Here is a 23,380-nt window from a genome sequence, read left to right as displayed (position 1 = left end):
CTATCGGTGAAGCAAGCTATCATTAGGCTGAAAAAACATAACAAACCCATCAGAGAGATAGCACAAACATTAGGCGTGGCCAAAACAACAGTTTGGAACATTCTTAAAAAGAAGGAACGCACCAGTGAGCTCAGCAACACCAAAAGACCCTGAAGACCACAGAAAACAACCGTGGTGGATGACCGAAGAATTCTTTCCCTGGTGAAGAAAACACCCTTCACAACAGTTGGCCAGATCAAGAACACTCTCCAGGAGGTAGGTGTATGTGTGTCAAAGTTAATAATCAAGAGAAGACTTCACCAGAGTTAATACAGAGGGTTCACCACAAGATGTAAACCATTGGTGAGCCTCAAAAACAGGAAGGCCAGATTGGAGTTTGCCAAACGACATCTAAAAAAGCCTTCACAGTTCTGGAAAAACATCCTATGGACAGATGAGACCAAGATCAACTTGTACCAGAGTGATGGGAAGAGAAGAGTATGGAGAAGGAACTACTCCTGATCCTAATCATACCACCTCATCAGTGAAGCATGGTGGTGGTAGTGTCATGGCGTGGGCATGTATGGCTGCCAATGGAACTGGTTCTCTTGTATTTATTGATGATGTGACTGCTGACAAAAGCAGCAGGATGAATTCTGAAGTGTTTCGGAAAATATCTGCTTATATTCAGCCAAATACTTCAGAACTCATTGGATGGCGCTTCACAGTGCAGATGGACAATGACCCAAAGCATACTGCAAAATCAACCAAAGAGTTTTTTAAGGAAAGAAGTGGAATGTTATGCAATAGACAAGTCAATCACCTGACCTGAATCCGATTGAGCATGCATTTCACTTGCTGAAGACAAAACTGAAGGGAAAATGCCCTAAGAACAAGCTGGAACTGAAGACAGTTGCAGTAGAGGCCTGGCAGAGCATCACCAGGGATGAAACCCAGCGTCTGGTGATGTCTATGCGTTCCAGACTTCATGCTGTAATTGACCGCAAAGGATTTGCAACCAAGTATTAAAAAGTGAAAGTTTGATTTATGATTATTATTCTGTCCCATTACTTTTGGTCCCTTAACAAGTGGGAGGCACATATGCAACCTGTTGTAATTCCTGCACCGTTCACCTGATTTGGATGTAAATACCCTCAAATTAAAGCTGACAGTCTGCAGTTAAAGGACATCTTGTTCGTTTCATTTCAAATCCATTGTGGTGGTGTATAGAGCCAAAAATGTTAGAATTGTGTTGAAGTCCCAATATTTATGGACCTGACTGTAGGTGCGGCTTTTCACCCAACAGAATAGAAAACAAGCAATTTAATGGTTTTCCTTTCTTCCTTCTTCACATAAAGTTTATTGGAAAACAGACTACGTATACCGTTTACACAAATAAAATAATAAAGGAAACCATAGTCTTGATATGGTGCCTGGTCATTTTAGAAGTAAGATATGAAAACATGCATTTTCATTGTATCTAGTAATTTTAAAAGCGTATATGAAAAATGTCTGTCCTTTTCTCATCACCTGTATATAAGTGGACACACACACACACACAAAAAGGGAGATTTGGCTAGCTACAGTATAGTATAAAAGACTTGTGACAAAGCCTCCATAGCTTCAAAAATAATGCTGTTTATAACAGAGCTCCAGGACATTTCCTGAAAGGCTGAACATATTAATGTTGATATAATTATTTATGTCCATGTCCATCCTTGGAGAAATTGCTTAATAAAAAAAATAATAATCTTACCCATAAACAATTGAGCCTTTGCCAGTTTGTTAAATTAGCTGGATGTATGTAGACACTTGAGTTCCCATTTAAATAAATCAATATGAGACATCCATTTCAGACATGAAGATTGAGTTCTGTAATAGATAACAAAGTACATTGCATTTATTAAAGGTTCAGATTAAAACATCAGCACAAAATTATGTATTGTGCCAAAAAAGTTTACCAGGGACCCTGCAATGAGCCTGATATTTTACATAAAAACGAATTATACAAGAGAGTTGAAAATGGAATGTAATATGAGGATTAGTATGATGTATCAGATTTTTCTTTATTAAAGAACAGTTTATGTATTTACACTTATAAGAATTAAAGTCTATGTACACCTTTGGGGGCAATTTTTTTTATTATTGAATTGTACTAATTTTCAGCTAAAAATCATTTTTTATATTGGTCTTTAGTACACATATGGAACCCTTTTTCTGTACAGAGCTTAGATGCTCTAAAAGCAGCCTCTGGATTTGTTCTCTTTTCCGTCAGTTGGGGAGCTGACATTATACACTTACTCATAAGAATGTGGCTTAAATAAGTGTTTATGACCTATTAATAAATTAGAAATAAATTTTATTAGATGACTGGCACAAAGTGAAAGTAAAAAGTACCATTCACACAGCTAGACAAACAGTTAACCATTTGTGACAGAACAGCTCAATATTTTTAATAAAGACCAATTGAAAAAAATAGTTTTAGCCCAACATGAGTAAAATGCCATCATAAAAAAAAATTGCCTCCAAAGGTGTACATAGCCTTTAAGACACAATAATTAAAGGAAATTAAAGAATTTTGGCAAACTTTTCGTTTCTTTTTCTTGTCTGTATCAATATTTATAAAAATCCTGAATTCTTGCAGTTTTAACTCTTGCCTCTGATCCACATAATAGGTTCATACTTCCTGTTTTGTAGAGATCAATTTTTTAAGCAGTACATCACATTATTATTACATACAGGATTGCAATGAATAACATCCACCATTCATAATAGATGATGGTCACAGCTCACCTCCTCCTTCTCCCTACATAATGATTTCCGCACAGATCTCAGAGCCTGACCACAACACTCTCCCATATAAGTCAAAGAGTCTTCTACAGTCTACAGGTTCCTACGATCCATGTGTCCACTGTAAATTATATCTTCCAAACCATTCATAACTAGCAGTGCACATGTACTGTGCTGGTCAAGTCTTTAAAATGTAGACAGCAGGCACCCAGGGATAATGCCTCTATGGGCGATAACGCCGATCACAGACATTTCATCCATCAGAGGTAGTGCTTGTAAAAACTCAGTGGCAGTATTGCTGTTTTTACTATTCCCGAAAAAGAGTTAATAAAAGCTAATCAGTAAGTTATTTGTACCCCAAAATGGCACGCAAAAAACTATGATGGAAATAGTTATAGCTCTTGGAATGCGACTATAAAAAAAATATGTGGTCATTAAAGCCCGAAACAGGGTGGTGACTAAAGGGCAAGGATGAGGGAATCAATTCTACTGGTTCAGAAATCAACTAAAAGTATTCAATCTAACAAATTTTGAAAGAGAGAGAGAGGAAGAGAGAGAGACCAATATGCTACTCTGGGTTTTTTGGAAATAATATGGGTTGTTTGGTTGGTAATCTTTCTCATTATCCAGAGCACCTAGTATGTGTAGTATGTGTGTGGAGTATTTTAGGTCAGGCAATGCCCATCTGGGTTTTTGGGAAAGATATTTAAATTACCTTCCTTAAGCCAATCTTATGCCAGCAGAAGTAAGATGTGCTAATTTTCATATATTTTTTCCAGAAACCCAGGGGAACATTGACTGGCTTACTATACACCTCATGCTTACTTGGTGTCCTCGATAAGAAGAAATAGTACCCCAACCAAGGCCTCTCAGGCAGCCAAGCAAAGTTTGTTTGCTTAGCTGTGTTAAGGAGTACTTACCCAGAAAGAGCTGGACTCATAGTATGAGGCAGCTTTTCTTTCCCTTTGGAATGTGGAGTAGCTTGCATGTCTCTTTTCCACAGAAATATTATGTGGAGATGCAAGCACAGCAATAGGTAAAAATCTTATCATAAACATGCACAGATTGAACAGTTTAGAGCTACCACCTCCTGTGATATTATATAAATTTTACTCTAAAATTGCGAGGGTCACTGTGATATTCTATGTGCCATACTTGTCATATTACTCTTCAATAAAACGAGTTTAAAAAAATTAAAATAAATATTCAGCAGCTAGGTTTATGTTATATGTACTATATAAAAAATAGTCATAAAATGTTATTTATCCATGTGTTTTATAGATGCGTGATGTGATTGGAGCCGCAACTGCAGGACAAAGCCATTACCGTGCCAGTCTGGATAAAACTGTAGGCTATATGAACACAAACAAAATCCCCAGACATGTTCAGAAGCGTGTACGAACCTGGTATGAGTACACATGGGATTCACAAGGAATGTTGGGTATGAGTTCATCTTTAACTACTTTTAAGAGAAAAATTTCAGTTGGCACTAAAATCTGATAGATTTTTGAGGTTTATCCGGAAAATGACAAATAACCTCCAATTCGAAAGCTGATACTAGTGGTCAATTGGCAAGGTTAGGCTGGATTCAAAGAACTTTCAAAGCAAGTACCACACAAAAAAAAATCAAGCCGTGCATGGGAATGGTAAGCCTTCATAAGGATAGGTCAACAATATAAAATCTGTGACTTTCGAACTCCCAGCAGCCCTACTGATCAGCTGTTTGAAGAGGCTGCAGCACTCCAATAGGTGTTGCTGCCTCTTCCTAGGCCAGTGATGTTACAATCAGTGGTCACATGGCCTATAGGCATGGGCTTGAGCTGCAAAACTAAGCACAACCACTATATGGTGCTGCAACCCTTCCAAACAGCTGATCAACAAGGGTGCCGGAGTCAAACCCTCACCAACCTATCCTGAGGACCGGTCATCAATATCATGAAACCAGACAACCCCTTTAATGCATAAGTTTCAACATTCTATTTACAAAGATTCAGAGATCACAGAGAATACGCTGAAGCTGCATGTTTCATTTAAGCCTTTCGGTTGCAAGGTTTCTAAAACTAAATTTCCATTGCTGTAAACTCCTTTTTGTGTCTATAGCATCTGCCACCACAATTCATTTATGACATGTCTATTATCATAAAAATGGTTTGTGAGCTCTAAAATGCCTTAGAGGGTGCATGTCATCACATAGAGGAAGGCTGAATGTCCTCACAAAATGCTGTGTTTGTACCAATCAATTAATGAACTAAATGGAAAAAGTCTGATGAAAAACAACAAACACTGGGTATCTTGCGCTGTTGTCCTGTGCCCACACTCCCCACTCTTTTTGTGCATAGGCACCACATTGTCCCACTCCCCTGCTAGCCAGCAGTGTCTTCGGCCACCAGCATGTGTAGTGTCTTCTGCAAACTGCCGCTTGCGTGCCTTGCCTTATGCAAAGGTGTCCTGGCCTACTATAGGGAGCACGTGCGCTCACTCTCAGCCTTTTTAAGAGCCAGTACTCCCGTCCAAATTCTTCTCCACCCTACAGCTGGCTGCCCTATGGTATATAAGGCACCTTCCCCAAGGGGAGGGTGTCTGAGCTTTAGGTTCCTAGTCTCTAGTTACTAGTGAAGGTGAGATTATCTGTCTGATTAACAACTCTGACTCTCTGCTAGCTGCCCTGAACTTTGCCTGTTCCTCATATTGGTCCATTGCCGCCTGCCCCGACCTTGCACTTGTCTCTCAGATATGCTAGTACACTGTCTGAACTGACCTTAGACAATCTTCAGACTACGCATATTGCCTGATCCTACTGTGCTTTTCACCAGTGTCTCTGACTCTGACCTTTTTTGGTCAACAGACAACCACAACGGGGCTATCTCAAAAGGGAGTGGCACAGTGACTCCTCCGCAGCAAAGTCCAGATCCCTGTATAGGGGTCTAAAGGGTGAATATGGAAGACCTGCTAGTATAATGCCCCCATAGAGTTAGCGCTAAGCCAAACTAGTTGGTTGGCACAGTGGGTCCATAGCCACTGCCTGTAACAAGGCAGATTCTGATCGAAGTCATCGGGTTAAACCTGCCCAGTATTTGTATTATGGGATTTGTTCAAATCTCATCCACTTTACTGCTACTGTATTCTGCTGTGAAATCTACAGATTAGCCGTATCAACTCTGTCTTGTGGGAACATACCCTTGTACTTAAAGGCCACCACTGTGCAGCAAGCTACAGGGAAGGTACAGGGCAGAGACTATGGCAGTGGTGACTGTGGTGAAGTGGTGCTCACGGGGGCATCCTCAACCTGGCACTCCCTGGGTCGTGCAGTGACAGGAGGGCGTACCCTTTCTTCCCTCAAGGCACATCCTGGTCTTTCTGGGGGCACCTGCCTGGTCATGATTGGGGTGTCTTCGATGTTAGCTAGATATTAGGTAGGCGCAAGGAAGTAGGGCACAATTAGGGCCTGGCAGATGGCGGAGTCAATGACCAGGCCCACTTGATTGCAATAAATAAAGTATTTTTTTACTGAATAGATGATGGGAGTTGTAGTACACATAGCAGCAATAGACACAGTTCAGAGGTATATTACAAAGTAGGCTTGTCCCAATAGTTGCGTATAGGCAGTAGCAATGATGGTACTAACCCTTCCTAAGTCTCTCTATAGGTACACTACGCAATCTTTCTAAATAACGACAGACATGATAGGGGATAACTATCAGGGGGGCAACTGTCATATGCAATGGATCCCAAACAGAACCTGGAGTCCTATGGTTCCAGTCCACAGTAGTCCAGGTTTCTTGTTCATGACCCCACTGCAAATGAAGGTGGTGGTGGCTAGCTATCAGTGGCAGGACACTGCCACTGAGACAGAGGTGTGTAATGAAGGAACCACATGAGTCTGGATAGTGGACAACTAAACTGTGGGAACGACTTGTGCTTCTCGGCAGATCAAACAATCCTCTCTACTGATGGTCTATCTGGACCATCCGATTTCTCACCAAGAGATACAATACCCAAAAGTAGCCTATGAAAGCCTTTTTATATGGTAGCAAGAAAAGCACTTTTACGACCTCTTGTGGCAAGACCCAGTGTCTAATCAGACCACACCTGTAATCATTTACATGTCTGCATGCCGGGTTTTTCAGTAATCCGTCTTGTTATGTTTTTTTTGTCAATGAGTGTGTGTGTGTATAAAATGAAAATGACTTATGTTTACGAAGACCACGGTTACTTTTGTAGTTGTACAGTTAAAGAGCTTATGGGTTTCTATTCTACATAACCTCATAACCTCACATACTTTTCGTGATTGTATGTGACTATATATATATTTATATCTTTATAGATGAATCTGAGCTCCTCGAGGAAATGCCAACAAAAATGCAACTGGCTATAGCAGTGGATGTAAATTTGGCGATTGTCAACAATGTGGAATTGTTCAAAGTAAGTGGTGTGGCTTTATATGGGATATTAAGTGCTGAATGGAGGGGAAAAACTTGGATTATTTTAGCACAAGGCCGCAACATAACAAAATGTGCAAAAAGTTAAAGGGTTTCCGAATGCATTATAGTTGTTTGCAAGTGACTATATTAGGGGTCAGCAACTTCTGGAACTCCAGCTGTTGTGAAACTACAACCCCCAGCAGGTTCCATTCAGTTCTATGGAAGTTCTGAGAACAGTTGAGCAAGTGTGCATGCTGGGAGTCGTAGTTTCACTACAGCTGGAGTCAGGGCCGTACATAGAAATCACTGGGCCCCATAGCAAGAATCTAAATCTGGCCCCCATTCCACAGGGCCCGGATTGGGATTACAAAACAGCCCTGGCACACAAAAGAGGTATAATATATGCAGTGTGTACCGATGTATAGTATATACAGCAGTGTACTGTTATGTGAGGTACGAGGTATTATATGTGCAGTGTGTACAGGTATATAGTATATACCGTAGCGTACTGATATGTGAGGTACAGGGTATAATATATATGCAGTGTGTACAGATATATTGTATATACAGCAGGTACTGACATGTGAGGTACAAGGTATAATAGATGCAGTATGTGCAGGTATATAGTAAATACAGCAGTGTATTGACATGAGGTATGAGGTATAAATTACTTTATCTATTATACCTTGCACCTAACATATCAGTACAATGCTGTATATACTATATATCGTACATATTGCATCTATAATAATGTGTAATATATGCAGTGTTTGTTTATATATATATATATACAGTTGCGAGAAAAAGTATGTGAACCCTATGGAATGATATGGATTTCTGCACAAATTGGTAATAAAATGTGATCTGATCTTCATCTAAGTCACAACAATAGACAATCACAGTCTGCTTAAACTAATAACACACAAAGAATTAAATGTTACCATGTATTTATTGAACACAACTAGAGTTGAGCGAACACCTGGATGTTCGGGTTCGAGAAGTTCGGCCGAACATCCCGGAAATGTTCGGGTTCGGGATCCGAACCCGATCCGAACTTCGTCCCGAACCCGAACCCCATTGAAGTCAATGGGGACCCGAACTTTTCGGCACTAAAACGGCTGTAAAACAGCCCAGGAAAGGGCTAGAGGGCTGCAAAAGGCAGCAACATGTAGGTAAATCCCCTGCAAACAAATGTGGATAGGGAAATTAATTAAAATAAAAATTAAATAAATAAAAATTAACCAAAATCAATTGGAGAGAGGTTCCATAGCAGAGAATCTGGCTTCCCGTCACCCACCACTGGAACAGTCCATTCTCAGATATTTAGGCCCCGGCACCCAGGCAGAGGAGAGAGGTCCCGTAACAGACAATCTGGCTTCATGTCAGCAGAGAATCAGTCTTCATGTCATAGCAGAGAATCAGGCTTCACGTCACCCACCACTGTAAGAGTCCATTTTCATAAATTTAGGCCCAGCACCCAGGCAGAGGAGAGAGGTCCCGTAACAGACAATCTGGCTTCATGTCAGCAGAGAATCAGTCTTCATATCATAGCAGAGAATCTGGCTTCCCGTTACCCACCACTGGAACAGTCCATTCTCAGATATTTAGGCCCCGGCACCCAGGCAGAGGAGAGAGGTCCCGTAACAGACAATCTGGCTTCATGTCAGCAGAGAATCAGTCTTCATATCATAGCAGAGAATCAGGCTTCACGTCAGCCACCACTGCAACAGTCCATTGTCATAAATTCAGGCCCAGCACCCAGGCAGAGGAGAGAGGTCCCGTAACAGACAATCTGGCTTCATGTCAGCAGAGAATCAGTCTGCATGTCATAGCAGAGAATGAGGCTTCACGTCACCCACCACTGCAACAGTCCATTTTCATAAATTTAGGCCCAGCACCCAGGCAGAGGAGAGAGGTCCCGTAACAGAGGATCTGGCTTCATGTCACCAGAGAATCAGTCTGCATGTCATAGCAGAGAATCAGGCTTCACGTCACCCACCACTGCAACAGTCCATTTTCATAAATTTAGGCCCAGCACCCAGGCAGAGGAGAGAGGTCCCGTAACAGAGGATCTGGCTTCATGTCACCAGAGAATCAGTCTGCATGTCATAGCAGAGAATCAGGCTTCACGTCAGCCACCACTGCAACAATCCATTGGCATATATTTAGGCCTAGCACACAGGCAGAGGAGAGAGGTCCCGTAACAGACAATCTGGCTTCATGTCAGCAGAGAATCAGTCTTCATATCATAGCAGAGAATCAGGCTTCACGTCAGCCACCAATGCAACAGTCCATTGTCAGATATTTAGGCCCAGCACCCAGGCAGAGGAGAGAGGTCCCGTAACAGAGGATCTGGCTTCATGTCAGCAGAGAATCAGTCTTCATGTCATAGCAGAGAATCAGGCTTCACGTCACCCACCACTGTAAGAGTCCATTTTCATAAATTTAGGCCCAGCACCCAGGCAGAGGAGAGAGGTCCCGTAACAGACGATCTGGCTTCATGTCAGCAGAGAATCAGTCTGCATGTCATAGCAGAGAATGAGGCTTCACGTCACCCACCACTGCAACAGTCCATTTTCATAAATTTAGGCCCAGCACCCAGGCAGAGGAGAGAGGTCCCGTAACAGAGGATCTGGCTTCATGTCACCAGAGAATCAGTCTGCATGTCATAGCAGAGAATCAGGCTTCACGTCACCCACCACTGCAACAGTCCATTTTCATAAATTTAGGCCCAGCACCCAGGCAGAGGAGAGAGGTCCCGTAACAGAGGATCTGGCTTCATGTCACCAGAGAATCAGTCTGCATGTCATAGCAGAGAATCAGGCTTCACGTCAGCCACCACTGCAACAATCCATTGGCATATATTTAGGCCTAGCACACAGGCAGAGGAGAGAGGTCCCGTAACAGACAATCTGGCTTCATGTCAGCAGAGAATCAGTCTTCATATCATAGCAGAGAATCAGGCTTCACGTCAGCCACCAATGCAACAGTCCATTGTCAGATATTTAGGCCCAGCACCCAGGCAGAGGAGAGAGGTCCCGTAACAGACAATCTGGCTTCATGTCAGCAGAGAATCAGTCTGCATGTCATAGCAGAGAATGAGGCTTCACGTCACCCACCACTGCAACAGTCCATTTTCATAAATTTAGGCCCAGCACCCAGGCAGAGGAGAGAGGTCCCGTAACAGAGGATCTGGCTTCATGTCAGCAGAGAATCAGTCTGCATGTCATAGCAGAGAATCAGGCTTCACGTCAGCCACCACTGCAACAGTCCATTGTCATAAATTCAGGCCCAGCACCCAGGCAGAGGAGAGAGGTCCCGTAACAGACAATCTGGCTTCATGTCACCAGAGAATCAGTCTGCATGTCATAGCAGAGAATGAGGCTTCACGTCAGCCACCACTGCAACAATCCATTGGCATATATTTAGGCCTAGCACACAGGCAGAGGAGAGGTTCATTCAACTTTGGGTAGCCTTGCAATATAATGGTAAAATGAAAATAAAAATAGGATTGAATGAGGAAGTGCCCTGGAGTCCAATAATATATGGTTATGGGGAGGTAGTTAATGTCTAATCTGGACAAGGGACGGACAGGTCCTGTGGGATCCATGCCTGGTTCATTTTTATGAACGTCAGCTTGTCCACATTGGCTGTAGACAGGCGGCTGCGTTTGTCTGTAATGACGCCCCCTGCCGTGCTGAATACACGTTCAGACAAAACGCTGGCTGCCGGGCAGGCCAGCACCTCCAAGGCATAAAAGGCTAGCTCTGGCCACGTGGACAATTTAGAGACCCAGAAGTTGAATGGGGCCGAACCATCAGTCAGTACGTGGAGGGGTGTGCACACGTACTGTTCCACCATGTTAGTGAAATGTTGCCTCCTGCTAACACGTTGCGTATCAGGTGGTGGTGCAGTTAGCTGTGGCGTGTTGACAAAAGTTTTCCACATCTCTGCCATGCTAACCCTGCCCTCAGAGGAGCTGGCCGTGACACAGCTGCCTTGGCGACCTCTTGCTCCTCCTCTGCCTTGGCCTTGGGCTTCCACTTGTTCCCCTGTGACATTTGGGAATGCTCTCAGTAGCGCGTCTACCAACGTGCGCTTGTACTCGCGCATCTTCCTATCACGCTCCAGTGCAGGAAGTAAGGTGGGCACATTGTCTTTGTAGCGTGGATCCAGCAGGGTGGCAACCCAGTAGTCCGCACAGGTTAAAATGTGGGCAACTCTGCTGTCGTTGCGCAGGCACTGCAGCATGTAGTCGCTCATGTGTGCCAGGCTGCCCAGGGGTAAGGACAAGCTGTCCTCTGTGGGAGGCGTATCGTCATCGTCCTGCCTTTCCCCCCAGCCACGCACCAGTGATGGACCCGAGCTGCGTTGGGTGCCACCCCGCTGTGACCATGCTTCATCCTCATCCTCCTCCACCTCCTCCTCATCCTCGTCCTCCTCGTCCTCCAGTAGTGGGCCCTGGCTGGCCACATTTGTACCTGGCCTCTGCTGTTGCCAAAAACCTCCCTCTGAGTCACTTCGAAGAGACTGGCCTGAAAGTGCTAAAAATGACCCCTCTTCCTCCTCCTCCTCCTCCTCCTGGGCCACCTCCTCTTCCATCATCGCCCTAAGTGTTTTCTCAAGGAGACATAGAAGTGGTATTGTAACGCTGATAACGGTGTCATCGCCACTGGCCATGTTGGTGGAGTACTCGAAACAGCGCAACAGGGCACACAGGTCTCGCATGGAGGCCCAGTCATTGGTGGTGAAGTGGTGCTGTTCTGTAGTGCGACTGACCCGTGCGTGCTGCAGCTGAAACTCCACTATGGCCTGCTGCTGCTCGCACAGTCTGTCCAGCATGTGCAAGGTGGAGTTCCACCTGGTGGGCACGTCGCATATGAGGCGGTGAGCGGGAAGGCCGAAGTTACGCTGTAGCGCAGACAGGCGAGCAGCGGCAGGATGTGAACGCCGGAAGCGCGAACAGACGGCCCGCACTTTATGCAGCAGCTCTGACATGTCGGGGTAGTTGTGAATGAACTTCTGCACCACCAAATTCAGCACATGCGCCAAGCAAGGGATGTGCGTCAAATTGGCTAGTCCCAGAGCTGCAACGAGATTTCGCCCATTATCACACACCACCAGGCCGGGCTTGAGGCTCACCGGCAGCAACCACTCGTCGGTCTGTTGTTCAATACCCCGCCACAACTCCTGTGCGGTGTGGGGCCTGTCCCCCAAACATATGAGTTTCAGAATGGCCTGCTGACGTTTACCCCGGGCTGTGCTGAAGTTGGTGGTGAAGGTGTGTGGCTGACTGGATGAGCAGGTGGAAGAAGAGGAGGAGGAAGCCGAGAAGGAGGAGGTGGCAACAGGAGGCAAAGAATGTTGCCCTGCGATCCTTGGCGGCGGCAGGACGTGCGCCAAACAGCTCTCCGCCTGGGGCCCAGCTGCCACTACATTTACCCAGTGTGCAGTTAGGGAGATATAGCGTCCCTGGCCGTGCTTACTGGTCCACGTATCTGTGGTTAGGTGGACCTTGCTACAGATGGCGTTGCGCAGTGCACACTTGATTTTATCGGATACTTGGTTGTGCAGGGAAGGCACGGCTCTCTTGGAGAAGTAGTGCCGGCTGGGAACAACATACTGTGGGACAGCAAGCGACATGAGCTGTTTGAAGCTGTCTGTGTCCACCAGCCTAAATGACAGCATTTCATAGGCCAGTAGTTTAGAAATGCTGGCATTCAGGGCCAGGGATCGAGGGTGGCTAGGTGGGAATTTACGCTTTCTATCAAATGTTTGTGAGATGGAGAGCTGAACGCTGGCGTGTGACATGGTTGAGACGCTTGGTGACGGAGGTGGTGGTGGTGGTGTTGGTGGTACATCCCCTGTTTGCTGGGCGGCAGGTGCCAACGTTCCTCCAGAGGCGGAGGAAGAGGCCGAGGCGGCAGCAGCAGAATAGGCCGAGGCGGCAGCAGCAGAAGAGGTAGCAGGGGGAGCCTGAGTGACTTCCTTGGTTTTAAGGTGTTTACTCCACTGCAGTTCATGCTTTGCATGCAGGTGCCTGGTCATGCAGGTTGTGCTCAGGTTCAGAACGTTAATGCCTCGCTTCAGGCTCTGATGGCACAGCGTGCAAACCACTCGGGTCTTGTCGTCAGCACATTGTTTGAAGAAGTGCCATGCCAGGGAACTCCTTGAAGCTGCCTTTGGGGTGCTCGGTCCCAGATGGCGGCGGTCAGTAGCAGGCGGAGTCTCTTGGCGGCGGGTGTTCTGCTTTTGCCCACTGCTCCCTCTTTTGCTACGCTGTTGGCTCGGTCTCACCACTGCCTCTTCCTCCGAACTGTGAAAGTCAGTGGCACGACCTTCATTCCATGTGGGGTCTAGGACCTCATCGTCCCCTGCATCGTCTTCCACCCAGTCTTGATCCCTGACCTCCTGTTCAGTCTGCACACTGCAGAAAGACGCAGCAGTTGGCACCTGTGTTTCGTCATCATCAGAGACATGCTGAGGTGGTATTCCCATGTCCTCATCATCAGGAAACATAAGTGGTTGTGCGTCAGTGCATTCTATGTCTTTCACCGCTGGGGAAGGGCTAGGTGGATGCCCTTGGGAAACCCTGCCAGCGGAGTCTTCAAACAGCATAAGAGACTGCTGCATAACTTGAGGCTGAGACAGTTTCCCTGGTATGCATGGGGGTGATGTGACAGACTGATGGGGTTGGTTTTCAGGCGCCATCTGTGCGCTTTCTGCAGAAGACTGGGTGGGAGATAATGTGAACGTGCTGGATCCACTGTCGGCCACCCAATTGACTAATGCCTGTACCTGCTCAGGCCTTACCATCCTTAGAACGGCATTGGGCCCCACCATATATCGCTGTAAATTCTGGCGGCTACTGGGACCTGAGGTAGTTGGTACACTAGGACGTGTGGATGTGGCAGAACGGCCACGTCCTCTCCCAGCACCAGAGGGTCCACTAACACCACCACGACCATGTCCACGTCCGCGTCCCTTACTAGATGTTTTTCTCATTGTTATGGTTCACCACAACAACAAATATATTATTTGGCCCAATGTATTGTATTCAAATTCAGCGGGATATAAATTTGAGGCCTAGTATTTAGGCGCTGGGTGACCGGTATGGATTTAGTGACAGAATTAGACTGGGATATGGCCAAAAAATGAACAGACTATTGCTGGTTAAATGCACTTGGTGTGACAGCTTCACCCTGATGTAGGCTTTAGCCAAAAAACAACCACACCATTGAGGGTTAAATGCACTTGGTCGCAGCTTGTGCTGGCGCACCACAAGACACAAAATGGCCGCCGATCACCCCAGAAAAATGAGACTGACAAACGGTCTGTGCAGCCTAAAAACAGTGAGCAATTGAGGATCAGCAGCTCAATGATCCACAGCTGCAGATCGATCAGTTAATCAAGTCCTTTGGAGGAGTTAATCTGCCTAATCTCGCCCTACTGTCGCAGCCGCAACCTCTCCCTACGCTAATCAGAGCAGAGTGACGGGCGGCGCTATGTGACTCCAGCTTAAATAGAGGCTGGGTCACATGGTGCTCTGGCCAATCACAGCCATGCCAATAGTAGGCATGGCTGTGATGGCCTCTTGGGGCAAGTAGTATGACGCTTGTTGATTGGCTGCTTTGCAGCCTTTCAAAAAGCGCCAAGAAAGCGTCACAAAAGCGCGAAGAAAGCGACGAACACCGAACCCGAACCCGGACTTTTACGAAAATGTCCGGGTTCGGGTCCGTGTCACGGACACCCCAAAATTCGGTACGAACCCGAACTATACAGTTCGAGTTCGCTCATCCCTAAACACAACATGTAAACATTCACAGTGCAGGTGGAAAAAGTATGTGAACCCCTAGACTAATGACATCTCCAAGAGCTAATTGGAGTGAGGTGTCAGCCAACTGGAGTCCAATCAATGAGATGAGAAGATGAGATTGATGGTGTTTGTTACAGCTGCCCTGCCCTATAAAAAACACACATCAGTTCTGGGTTTTGTAAACATTCACAGTGCAGGTGGAAAAAGTATATGAACCCTTGGATTTAATAACTGGTTGAACCTCCTTTGGCAGCAATAACTTCAACCAAATGTTTCCTGTAGTTGCAGATCAGACGTGTACAACGGTCAGGAGTAATTCTTGATCATTCCTCTTTGAAGAACTGTTTCAGTCAGGGGCGTAGCTATAGGGGGTGCAGAGGTAGCAGTCACTACCGGGCACAGGAGCCTGAGGGGGCCCAAAAGCCCTTGTGCCACACAAGACACCGGTATTATAGAAAGTGCATGCTGGTCAATTTACACCTCTGGCTGGAGGGAAGGGGTTAGGTCAAGAATTAAGATTGAGGGGGTGCCCTTTCAATGTTTGCCTCTGGCAGCAGGAAGGCTATGTGCTCCCCTGCTCCTTACCAATAAGCACTAAGGGATTGGGGCCCAAGCTGAACTCTGGCACCAGGGCCCATGAGCCTTTAGCTACGCCCCTGGAGCTTTCAGTCCAGCAATATTCTTAGGATGTCTGGTGTGAATCGCTTTCTTGAGGTCATGTCACAGCATCTCAATCGGGTTGAGGTCAGGACTCTGACTGGGCCACTCCAGAAGACGTATTTTCTTCTGTTTAAGCCATTCTGTTGTTGATTTACTTCTATGCTTTGGGTCGTTGTCCTGTTGCAACACTCATCTTCTGTAGAGCTTCAGCTAGTGGACAGATGGCCTTAAGTTCCCTTGCAAAATGTCTTGATAAACTTGGGAATTCATTTTTCCTTCGATGATAGCAATCCGTCCAGGCCCTGACGCAGCAAAGCAACCAGCCCCAAACCATGATGCCCCCACCACCATACTTCACAGTTGGGATGAGGTTTTGATGTTGGTGTGCTGTGCCTCTTTTTCTCCACACATAGTGTTGTGTGTTTCTTCCAAACAACTCAACTTTGGTTTCATCTGTCCACAGAATATTTTGCCAGTACTGCTGTGGAACATCCAGGTGCTCTTGTGCAAACTGTAAACGTGCAGCAATGTTTTTTTTGGACAGCAGTGACTTCTTCTGTGATATCCTCCCATGAAATCCATTCTTGTTTAGTGTTTAAAGTATCGTAGATTCGCTAACAGGGATGTTAGCATATGCCAGAGACTTTTGTAAGTCTTTAGCTGACACTCTAGCAGTCTGCGCTTTGCTCTTGCAGTCATATTTACAGGACGGCCACTCCTAGGGAGAGTAGCAGCAGTGCTGAACTTTCTCCATTTATAGACAATTTGTCTATTTCCAGCTTTATGCAAGTCAACAATTCTTAATCATAGGTCTTCTGAGAGCTCTTTTGTGCGAGGCATCATTCACATCAGGCAATGCTTCTTGTGAAAAGCAAACCCAGAACTGGTGTGTGTGTGTTTTTATAGGGCAGGGCAGCTGTAACAAACACCTCCAATCTCATCTCATTGATTGGACTCTAGTTGGCTGCCACCTTACTCCAATTAGCTCTTGGAGATGTCATTAGTCTAGGGGTTCACATACTTTTTCCACCTGCACTGTGAATGTTTACATGGTGTGTTCAATAAAACATGGTAACATTTACACTCACCTAAAGAATTATTAGGAACACCATACTAATACGGTGTTGGACCCCCTTTTGCCTTCAGAACTGCCTTAATTCTACGTGGCATTGATTCAACAAGGTGCTGATAGCATTCTTTAGAAATGTTGGCCCATATTGATAGGATAGCATCTTGCAGTTGATGGAGATTTGAGGGATGCACATCCAGGGCACGAAGCTCCCGTTCCACCACATCCCAAAGATGCTCTATTGGGTTGGAATCTGGTGACTGTGGGGGCCATTTTAGTACAGTGAACTCATTGTCATGTTCAAGAAACCAATTTGAAATGATTCGAGCTTTGTGACATGGTGCATTATCCTGCTGGAAGTAGCCATCAGAGGATGGATACATGTTCTCATTCTGTTTACGCCAAATTCGGACTCTACCATTTGAATGTCTCAACAGAAATCGAGACTCATCAGACCAGGCAACATTTTTTCAGTCTTCTACAGTCCAATTTTGGTGAGCTCGTGCAAATTGTAGCCTCTTTTTCCTATTTGTAGTGGAGATGAGTGGTACCCGGTGGGGTCTTCTGCTGTTGTAGCCCATCCGCCTCAAGGTTGTGCGTGTTGTGGCTTCACAAATGCTTTGCTGCATACCTCGGTTGTAACGAGTGGATATTTCAGTCAACGTTGCTCTTCTATCAGCTTCAATCAGTCGGCCCATTCTCCTCTGACCTCTAGCATCCACAAGGCATTTTTGCCCACAGGACTGCCGCATACTGGATGTTTTTCCCTTTTCATACCATTCTTTGTAAACCCTAGAAATGGTTGTGCGTGAAAATCCCAGTAACTGAGCAGATTGTGAAATACTCAGACCGGCCCGTCTGGCACCAACAACCATGCCACGCTCAAAATTGCTTAAATCACCTTTCTTTCCCATTCTGACATTCAGTTTGGAGTTCAGGAGATTGTCTTGACCAGGACCACAACCCTACATGCATTGAAGCAACTGCCATGTGATTGGTTGACTAGATAATTGCATTAATGAGAAATAGAACAGGTGTTCCTAATAATTCTTTAGGTGAGTGTAATTCTTTGTGTGTTATTAGTTTAAGCAGACTGTGATTGTCTATTGTTGTGACTTAGATGAAGATCAGATCACATTTTATGACCAAGTTGTGAAGAAATCCATATCATTCCAAAGGGTTCACATACTTTTTCTTGCAACTGTATGTATATATATATATATATATATATATATATAAAATCACAAATACCACAGCAGCACATTCAGACCGCGTGCACTGGGTGCAATTCCTCACAGAGGTCGGTTTCTCCTCCACGATACGTACTTTCCAAATAACGAGGCAGCACTTCCAGACTTCGGTGACAGGGTAAAGACCCCAAAACTTTATTCCCAGCAACGTTTCGGCCTACTCAATGAGGCCTTTGTCAAGCTATACAACAGTGCTTACTACTGGGTATATATACCCACAAATCAATATACACTCAGTGCAATTAGAGAATACACATGTTATCAATAAAGTCACATGATCCTCAACAACATTTACATCATTACATGTCAAATATGAAAACTGTAAAACCCATACTATCAGTGTTCATCCTATCAGTATTATACAGTACAAAATCAGATTAATGTACAAAAATTAGTAACCCTTGACTCCAAACAGTACGACGTCAGGGGTCTTATTTGAAGTGCAAAAGTACTCAGTGCATCAAGGGTTAAAATTTCTTACTAAATATACAGCTGCATCATATCAAAGTTAAAATAGTAGAGCCTACCATCCATGGAACCGCCGAGCCAGCCAGTGTTGGCGTCCCCCTCTCTGCACCGCGCATGCGCCGGGCCAAACGTTCCTCATAGATTGTAAGCTCTTGCGAGCAGAGCCCTGACTCCTAGTGTTTTAGTTGCATATTAGCCAGTTAGTTTTGTTTCGTACATGAACCCTATAGACCTTACTTTACCTATTAAACGTCTATGAGGGACAGTATCGAAAGCCTTTGCAAAATCCAGAAACACTGCATCCACAGCCGCCCCTCTGTCCAGGCTTCTACTCACCTCCTCATAAAAACAAATCAGGTTAGTCTGACAACTTCTGTCCTGGTAAACCCATGCTGGTTATCACTTATAATATTATTTACAGTCACATACTCCTGTATATAGTCCCTTAAGAGTCCTTCAAACATTTTTACCACAACAGAAGTTAAACTAACTGGTCAATAATTACCTATGAAGGACCTTGATCCTTTTTTGAATATGGGCACCACGTTTGCCGTGCACCAATCACTTGGCACTGTACCAGTACCTAGAGAATCTTTAAAAAATATAAACAGGGGCACAGCAATGACTGAACTGAGCTCTTTAAGCACTCTTGGGCAGTGATGGACAGTTCGCAGTGTTCGCCAGCGAACACATGCGGGCTGCCATCTTTAGTAAGGTAGACTCACCCGTCCGGCGATGCACAGGTAAGCCCTTACCTGTGCCTGTGCCAGGAGCCAGTCTGAAATCAAATGCAGTCACCGGGAGCAGGCAGTTCCGAGAACAGCCGCCGGGGCCTTCATTGGGCTGTTCTCGGAACTGCCTGCTCCCGGTGACTGCATTTGATTTCAGACTGGCTCGCGGCACAGGCATAGATAAGGGCTTACCTGTGCATCGCCGGACTGGGTGAGTCTACCTTACTAAAGATTGCAGCCCGCATGTGTTCTCTGGCGAACACTGCAAACTGACCATCACTGCTCTTGGGTGTGATCCATCTGGACCCAGAGCCTTGTTCCCATTTATCCTATTTAACTTATCTTGGACCATATCTATAGTTAGCCAAGTGAGTATATCACTATATCAGCCCCAGCACCACAGATATCAGCTCCTTTCTCTTCTTTTGTATATACAGAGCTAAAAATTTTTTAGTAACTCTGCCTTTTCCTTATCTTCAGTGACTACCCAATTTTCATTATTTAGGACACCTACCTGCTCAGACCTAGGTTTTTTAGCATTTATATATTTAAAGAATATTTGGGGATTTGTTTTGCTCTCTTTTGCCACCTGCTGTTCGTTTTGTATTTTTGCTAATTTTATCTCCTTTTTACAGATTTTATCAACCCCTTTGTAATCTTCAAACGCTCCAACTGACCCCTCAGATTTTTTGTCTTTTATTGCCCTTTTTACAGTAGCTGTAAGTCATGGGGGTTTAATTTTAGCCGTTTATGCTTGTTACCTAAAGTAATAATTTTTTTAGCGCAATTACTCAATGTGGATTTGAAGCTCTCCCATTTATCCTCAGTATTACTATGTGACAGTAGCTGCTCCCAGTCTATGCCCTGAAATGCTGCCCTCAACCCAGGGAAATTAGCCTTTTTGAAATTCAGTGTCTTTGCTCTGCCTGGCAGAGTTTGCTTCTTATAGTTTAGAGGGAATATAATTATATTGTGGTCACTATTCCCTAGTGTTTCTCGAACAGTAACATTACCAACAAGCTCTGCATTATTAGAAATTACCAGATCCAATTGATATACAGGTGTAACTCTAAAAATTAGGATATCGTGCAAAAGTTCATTTATTTCAGTAATGCAACTTAAAATTAGAATATTGTGAAAAGGTTCAATATTCTAGGCTCAAATACCCCCTGAGCAAAGGGGACCTGAGATTTGACCTTGGGGTTTTCATAAACTGTAAGCCATAATCATCCAAATTATAACAAATAAAGGCTTGAAATATCTCGCTTTGCATGTAATGAGTTTCATATGTTAGTTTCACCTTTTAAGTTGCATTACTGAAATAAATGAACTTTGCACGATATTCTAATTTCTCGAATTTCACCTGTATGTTTGGACAAACCAGCAAACTGTAACAACATCAGTATCTCCTGGAAATGGTGGAAAACAGGGTGGTGTCACAGATATGCCCACCACATATATCTGGCATCTAATGGAACCTGTTTATTCTGAACTGATACAATTTTACTGTGAAAGACTGCACTTCCTTTTCCACTATTATGTTCATTTGTTGTACTTGTTTTAAAGACAAAAAGCTCTGTAATATAGTAAAAGAAGCAGGACACCCCAGCAGAAGAGAGTAGTTACACCAGGATGAAAAAGAAGACTTATTACGGCATGAAGTTTATATTAATATTATTCTTTTTACTCAGGGCTGTGATAACCAGATGATTCAAGACTTGCTGTTAAAACTGAAATCCATTGTCTATTTACCGGGAGATTTTGTTTGCAAAAAGGTAAATTAATTTGCCACTTATTATCTTAAGCTGTATTATTCAAAATGATTGAAAGTTACAAATGCATTAAAAGGATTATTTGGTTTAAAAAACATAAACAAAAAACAGATACAGCTCAACTCTCCCCACCACTGCCAATCCCGAGCACAGGCTCAGGTGCTGCCATGACTCTCAAAGGAACAAATGTACTTAGTGAACAACTCCAAGAATTTGCGAAAGAGTATTTAAACTAGGAAGGGGGGCAAAAGAGTGAAAATAAAAGAGTCCAATTGCCCCCCGAAACAATGCCAGAACAGGTCAGAAGCACAGAGGTTAAGAAATGATAAGCTCAGAGTCCTGTCTACAAATGCTCGCAGTTTAGGTAAAAAAAATCAATGAACTTGGGTCAATAATGGCATCTGAGAATGTAGATTTAGTGGCTGTTACGGAGACATGGTTTAATGAAAGAAATGACTGGGACATAACCATACCAGGGTACTCTTTATACAGAAGAGACAGAGAAGGCAAGAAAGGAGGAGGAGTGGCTCTGTATGTGAAAGATAGCATTAAATCTAACCTAATACAAGTTGGTGAGGCCAACATAGAGTCAGTTTGGGTTACGTTGCAGTTTGCTAATCATGCAGTAACTCGTGTAGGTGTGATATATAGACCACCTGATCAAGTTAAAGAACTAGATGATCTACTAGTTGAAGAAATAGCTAAAATGACAATGAAAGGAGAAGTTATCATTATGGGAGATTTCAATCTTCCAGATATAAACTTGAAAACCAAAATAGCAAGTTCTACCAGGAGTACAGATATTCTAAATTCCCTACTGGGGTTATCCCTACAACAATTGGTTGAGGAGCCAACCCGGAGGGAGGCCATTTTGGATTTGATATTCACAAATGGGGATTCGGTATATGATGTCATTGTAGGCGAAACCTTGGGATCTAGTGATCACCAGTCAGTGTGGTTTAATATAAGAACTGTGAAAGAGTCCCACCACACAAAAACAAAAGTTTTAGATTTTAGAAAAACAGACTTTTCAAAAATGAAATTAGTCATAAATGAGTCCTTATCAGACTGGAACGGATTACATGGAGTCCAGGAGAAATGGGACTACTTAAAAGGTGCATTATTGAAGGCAACAGAAAATTGCATTAGACTTGTCAGTAAAAGCAAAAAAAGGAAGAGACCACTGTGGTACTCAGCAGAAGTGGCCCAAATCATTAAAAATAAAAAGCTAGCATTTTGTAATTATAAAAAAGCCAGAGCAATGAAGATAAGGAAATCTACAAGATTAGGCAGAAAGAGGCCAAGCAAGTTATAAGAACTTCAAAAGCTCAGGCAGAAGAAAAACTAGCTCAGTCTATGAAAAAAGGGGAAAAGACATTCTTCAGATATATAAATGAAAAAAGGAAATTAAAACAAGGAATAACTAAATTAAAAACAAAGGACGGAAGGTATGTAGAAGAGAATAAAGGGCTAGCCGACTGCCTTAATGAATACTTCAGTTCAGTTTTTACAAAAGAAAAAGGAGAAGGACCTCCACTAGAAAGGATGACTAATAAATCGTTTGATGCATGTGTCTTTACAGAGGAAGATGTTCTAAGTTTGCTGTCTAAAGTGAAGACAAATAAGTCACAGGGGCCTGATGAGATACACCCAAAATTATTAAAAGAGCTTAGTGGTGAGCTGGCAAAACCGTTAACAGATTTATTTAACCAATCATTAGTAACAGGAGTCGTCCCGGAAGATTGGAAATTGGCAAATGTCGTGCCCATTCACAAGAAAGGTAGTAGGGAGGAATCGAGCAACTATAGACCAGTGAGTCTGACATCAATAGTAGGCAAATTAATGGAAACCCTATTAAAGGATAGGATTGTGGAACATCTAAAATTCCATGGATTGCAAGATGAAAAACAGCATGGGTTTACTTCAGGGAGATCATGTCAAACAAATCTTATAGATTTTTTTGACTGGGTGACTAAAATAATAGACGGTGGAGGTGCAGTAGACATCGCATATCTAGATTTTAGTAAGGCTTTTGACACTGTCCCACATAGAAGACTTATCAATAAACTGCAGTCATTGAGCATGGACTCCCATATTGTTGAGTGGATTAGGCAGTGGCTGAGTGACAGACAACAGAGGGTTGTAGTCAATGGAGAACATTCAAAACAAGGTCATGTTACCAGTGGGATTCCACAGGGATCTGTACTGGGACCAATTTTGTTTAATATCTTCATAAGTGATATTGCAAAAGGCCTCGATGGTAAGGTGTGTCTTTTTGCTGATGACACAAAGATATATAACAGGGTTGATGTTCCTGGAGGGAAACGCCAAATGGAAAAGGATTTAGGAAAACTAGAAGAATGGTCAGAACTCTGGCAACTGAAATTTAATGTGGATAAGTGCAAGATAATGCACCTGGGGCGT

General features: G+C 43.9%; 1 protein-coding gene across 1 annotated transcript in view; it reads left to right on the top strand.

The window, feature by feature from the left end:
• Positions 1 to 23,380, top strand: part of CNGB3 (cyclic nucleotide gated channel subunit beta 3) — a 181,738-nt gene that overhangs the window by 87,303 nt on the left and 71,055 nt on the right. Inside the window, exons 12-14 of the mRNA XM_044295380.1 lie at positions 4,051 to 4,210; positions 7,094 to 7,191; positions 20,876 to 20,959. Coding sequence (XP_044151315.1) covers positions 4,051 to 4,210; positions 7,094 to 7,191; positions 20,876 to 20,959 — 342 coding nt within the window. The remainder of the gene's footprint in view (positions 1 to 4,050; positions 4,211 to 7,093; positions 7,192 to 20,875; positions 20,960 to 23,380) is intronic.

Source organism: Bufo gargarizans, chromosome 5 (assembly GCF_014858855.1).
Source record: "Bufo gargarizans isolate SCDJY-AF-19 chromosome 5, ASM1485885v1, whole genome shotgun sequence".
Lineage (NCBI taxonomy): Eukaryota > Metazoa > Chordata > Amphibia > Anura > Bufonidae > Bufo > Bufo gargarizans.
The sequence above is the reverse complement of the archived record's forward strand: the minus strand, read 5'-3'. Positions and strand labels throughout refer to the sequence as shown.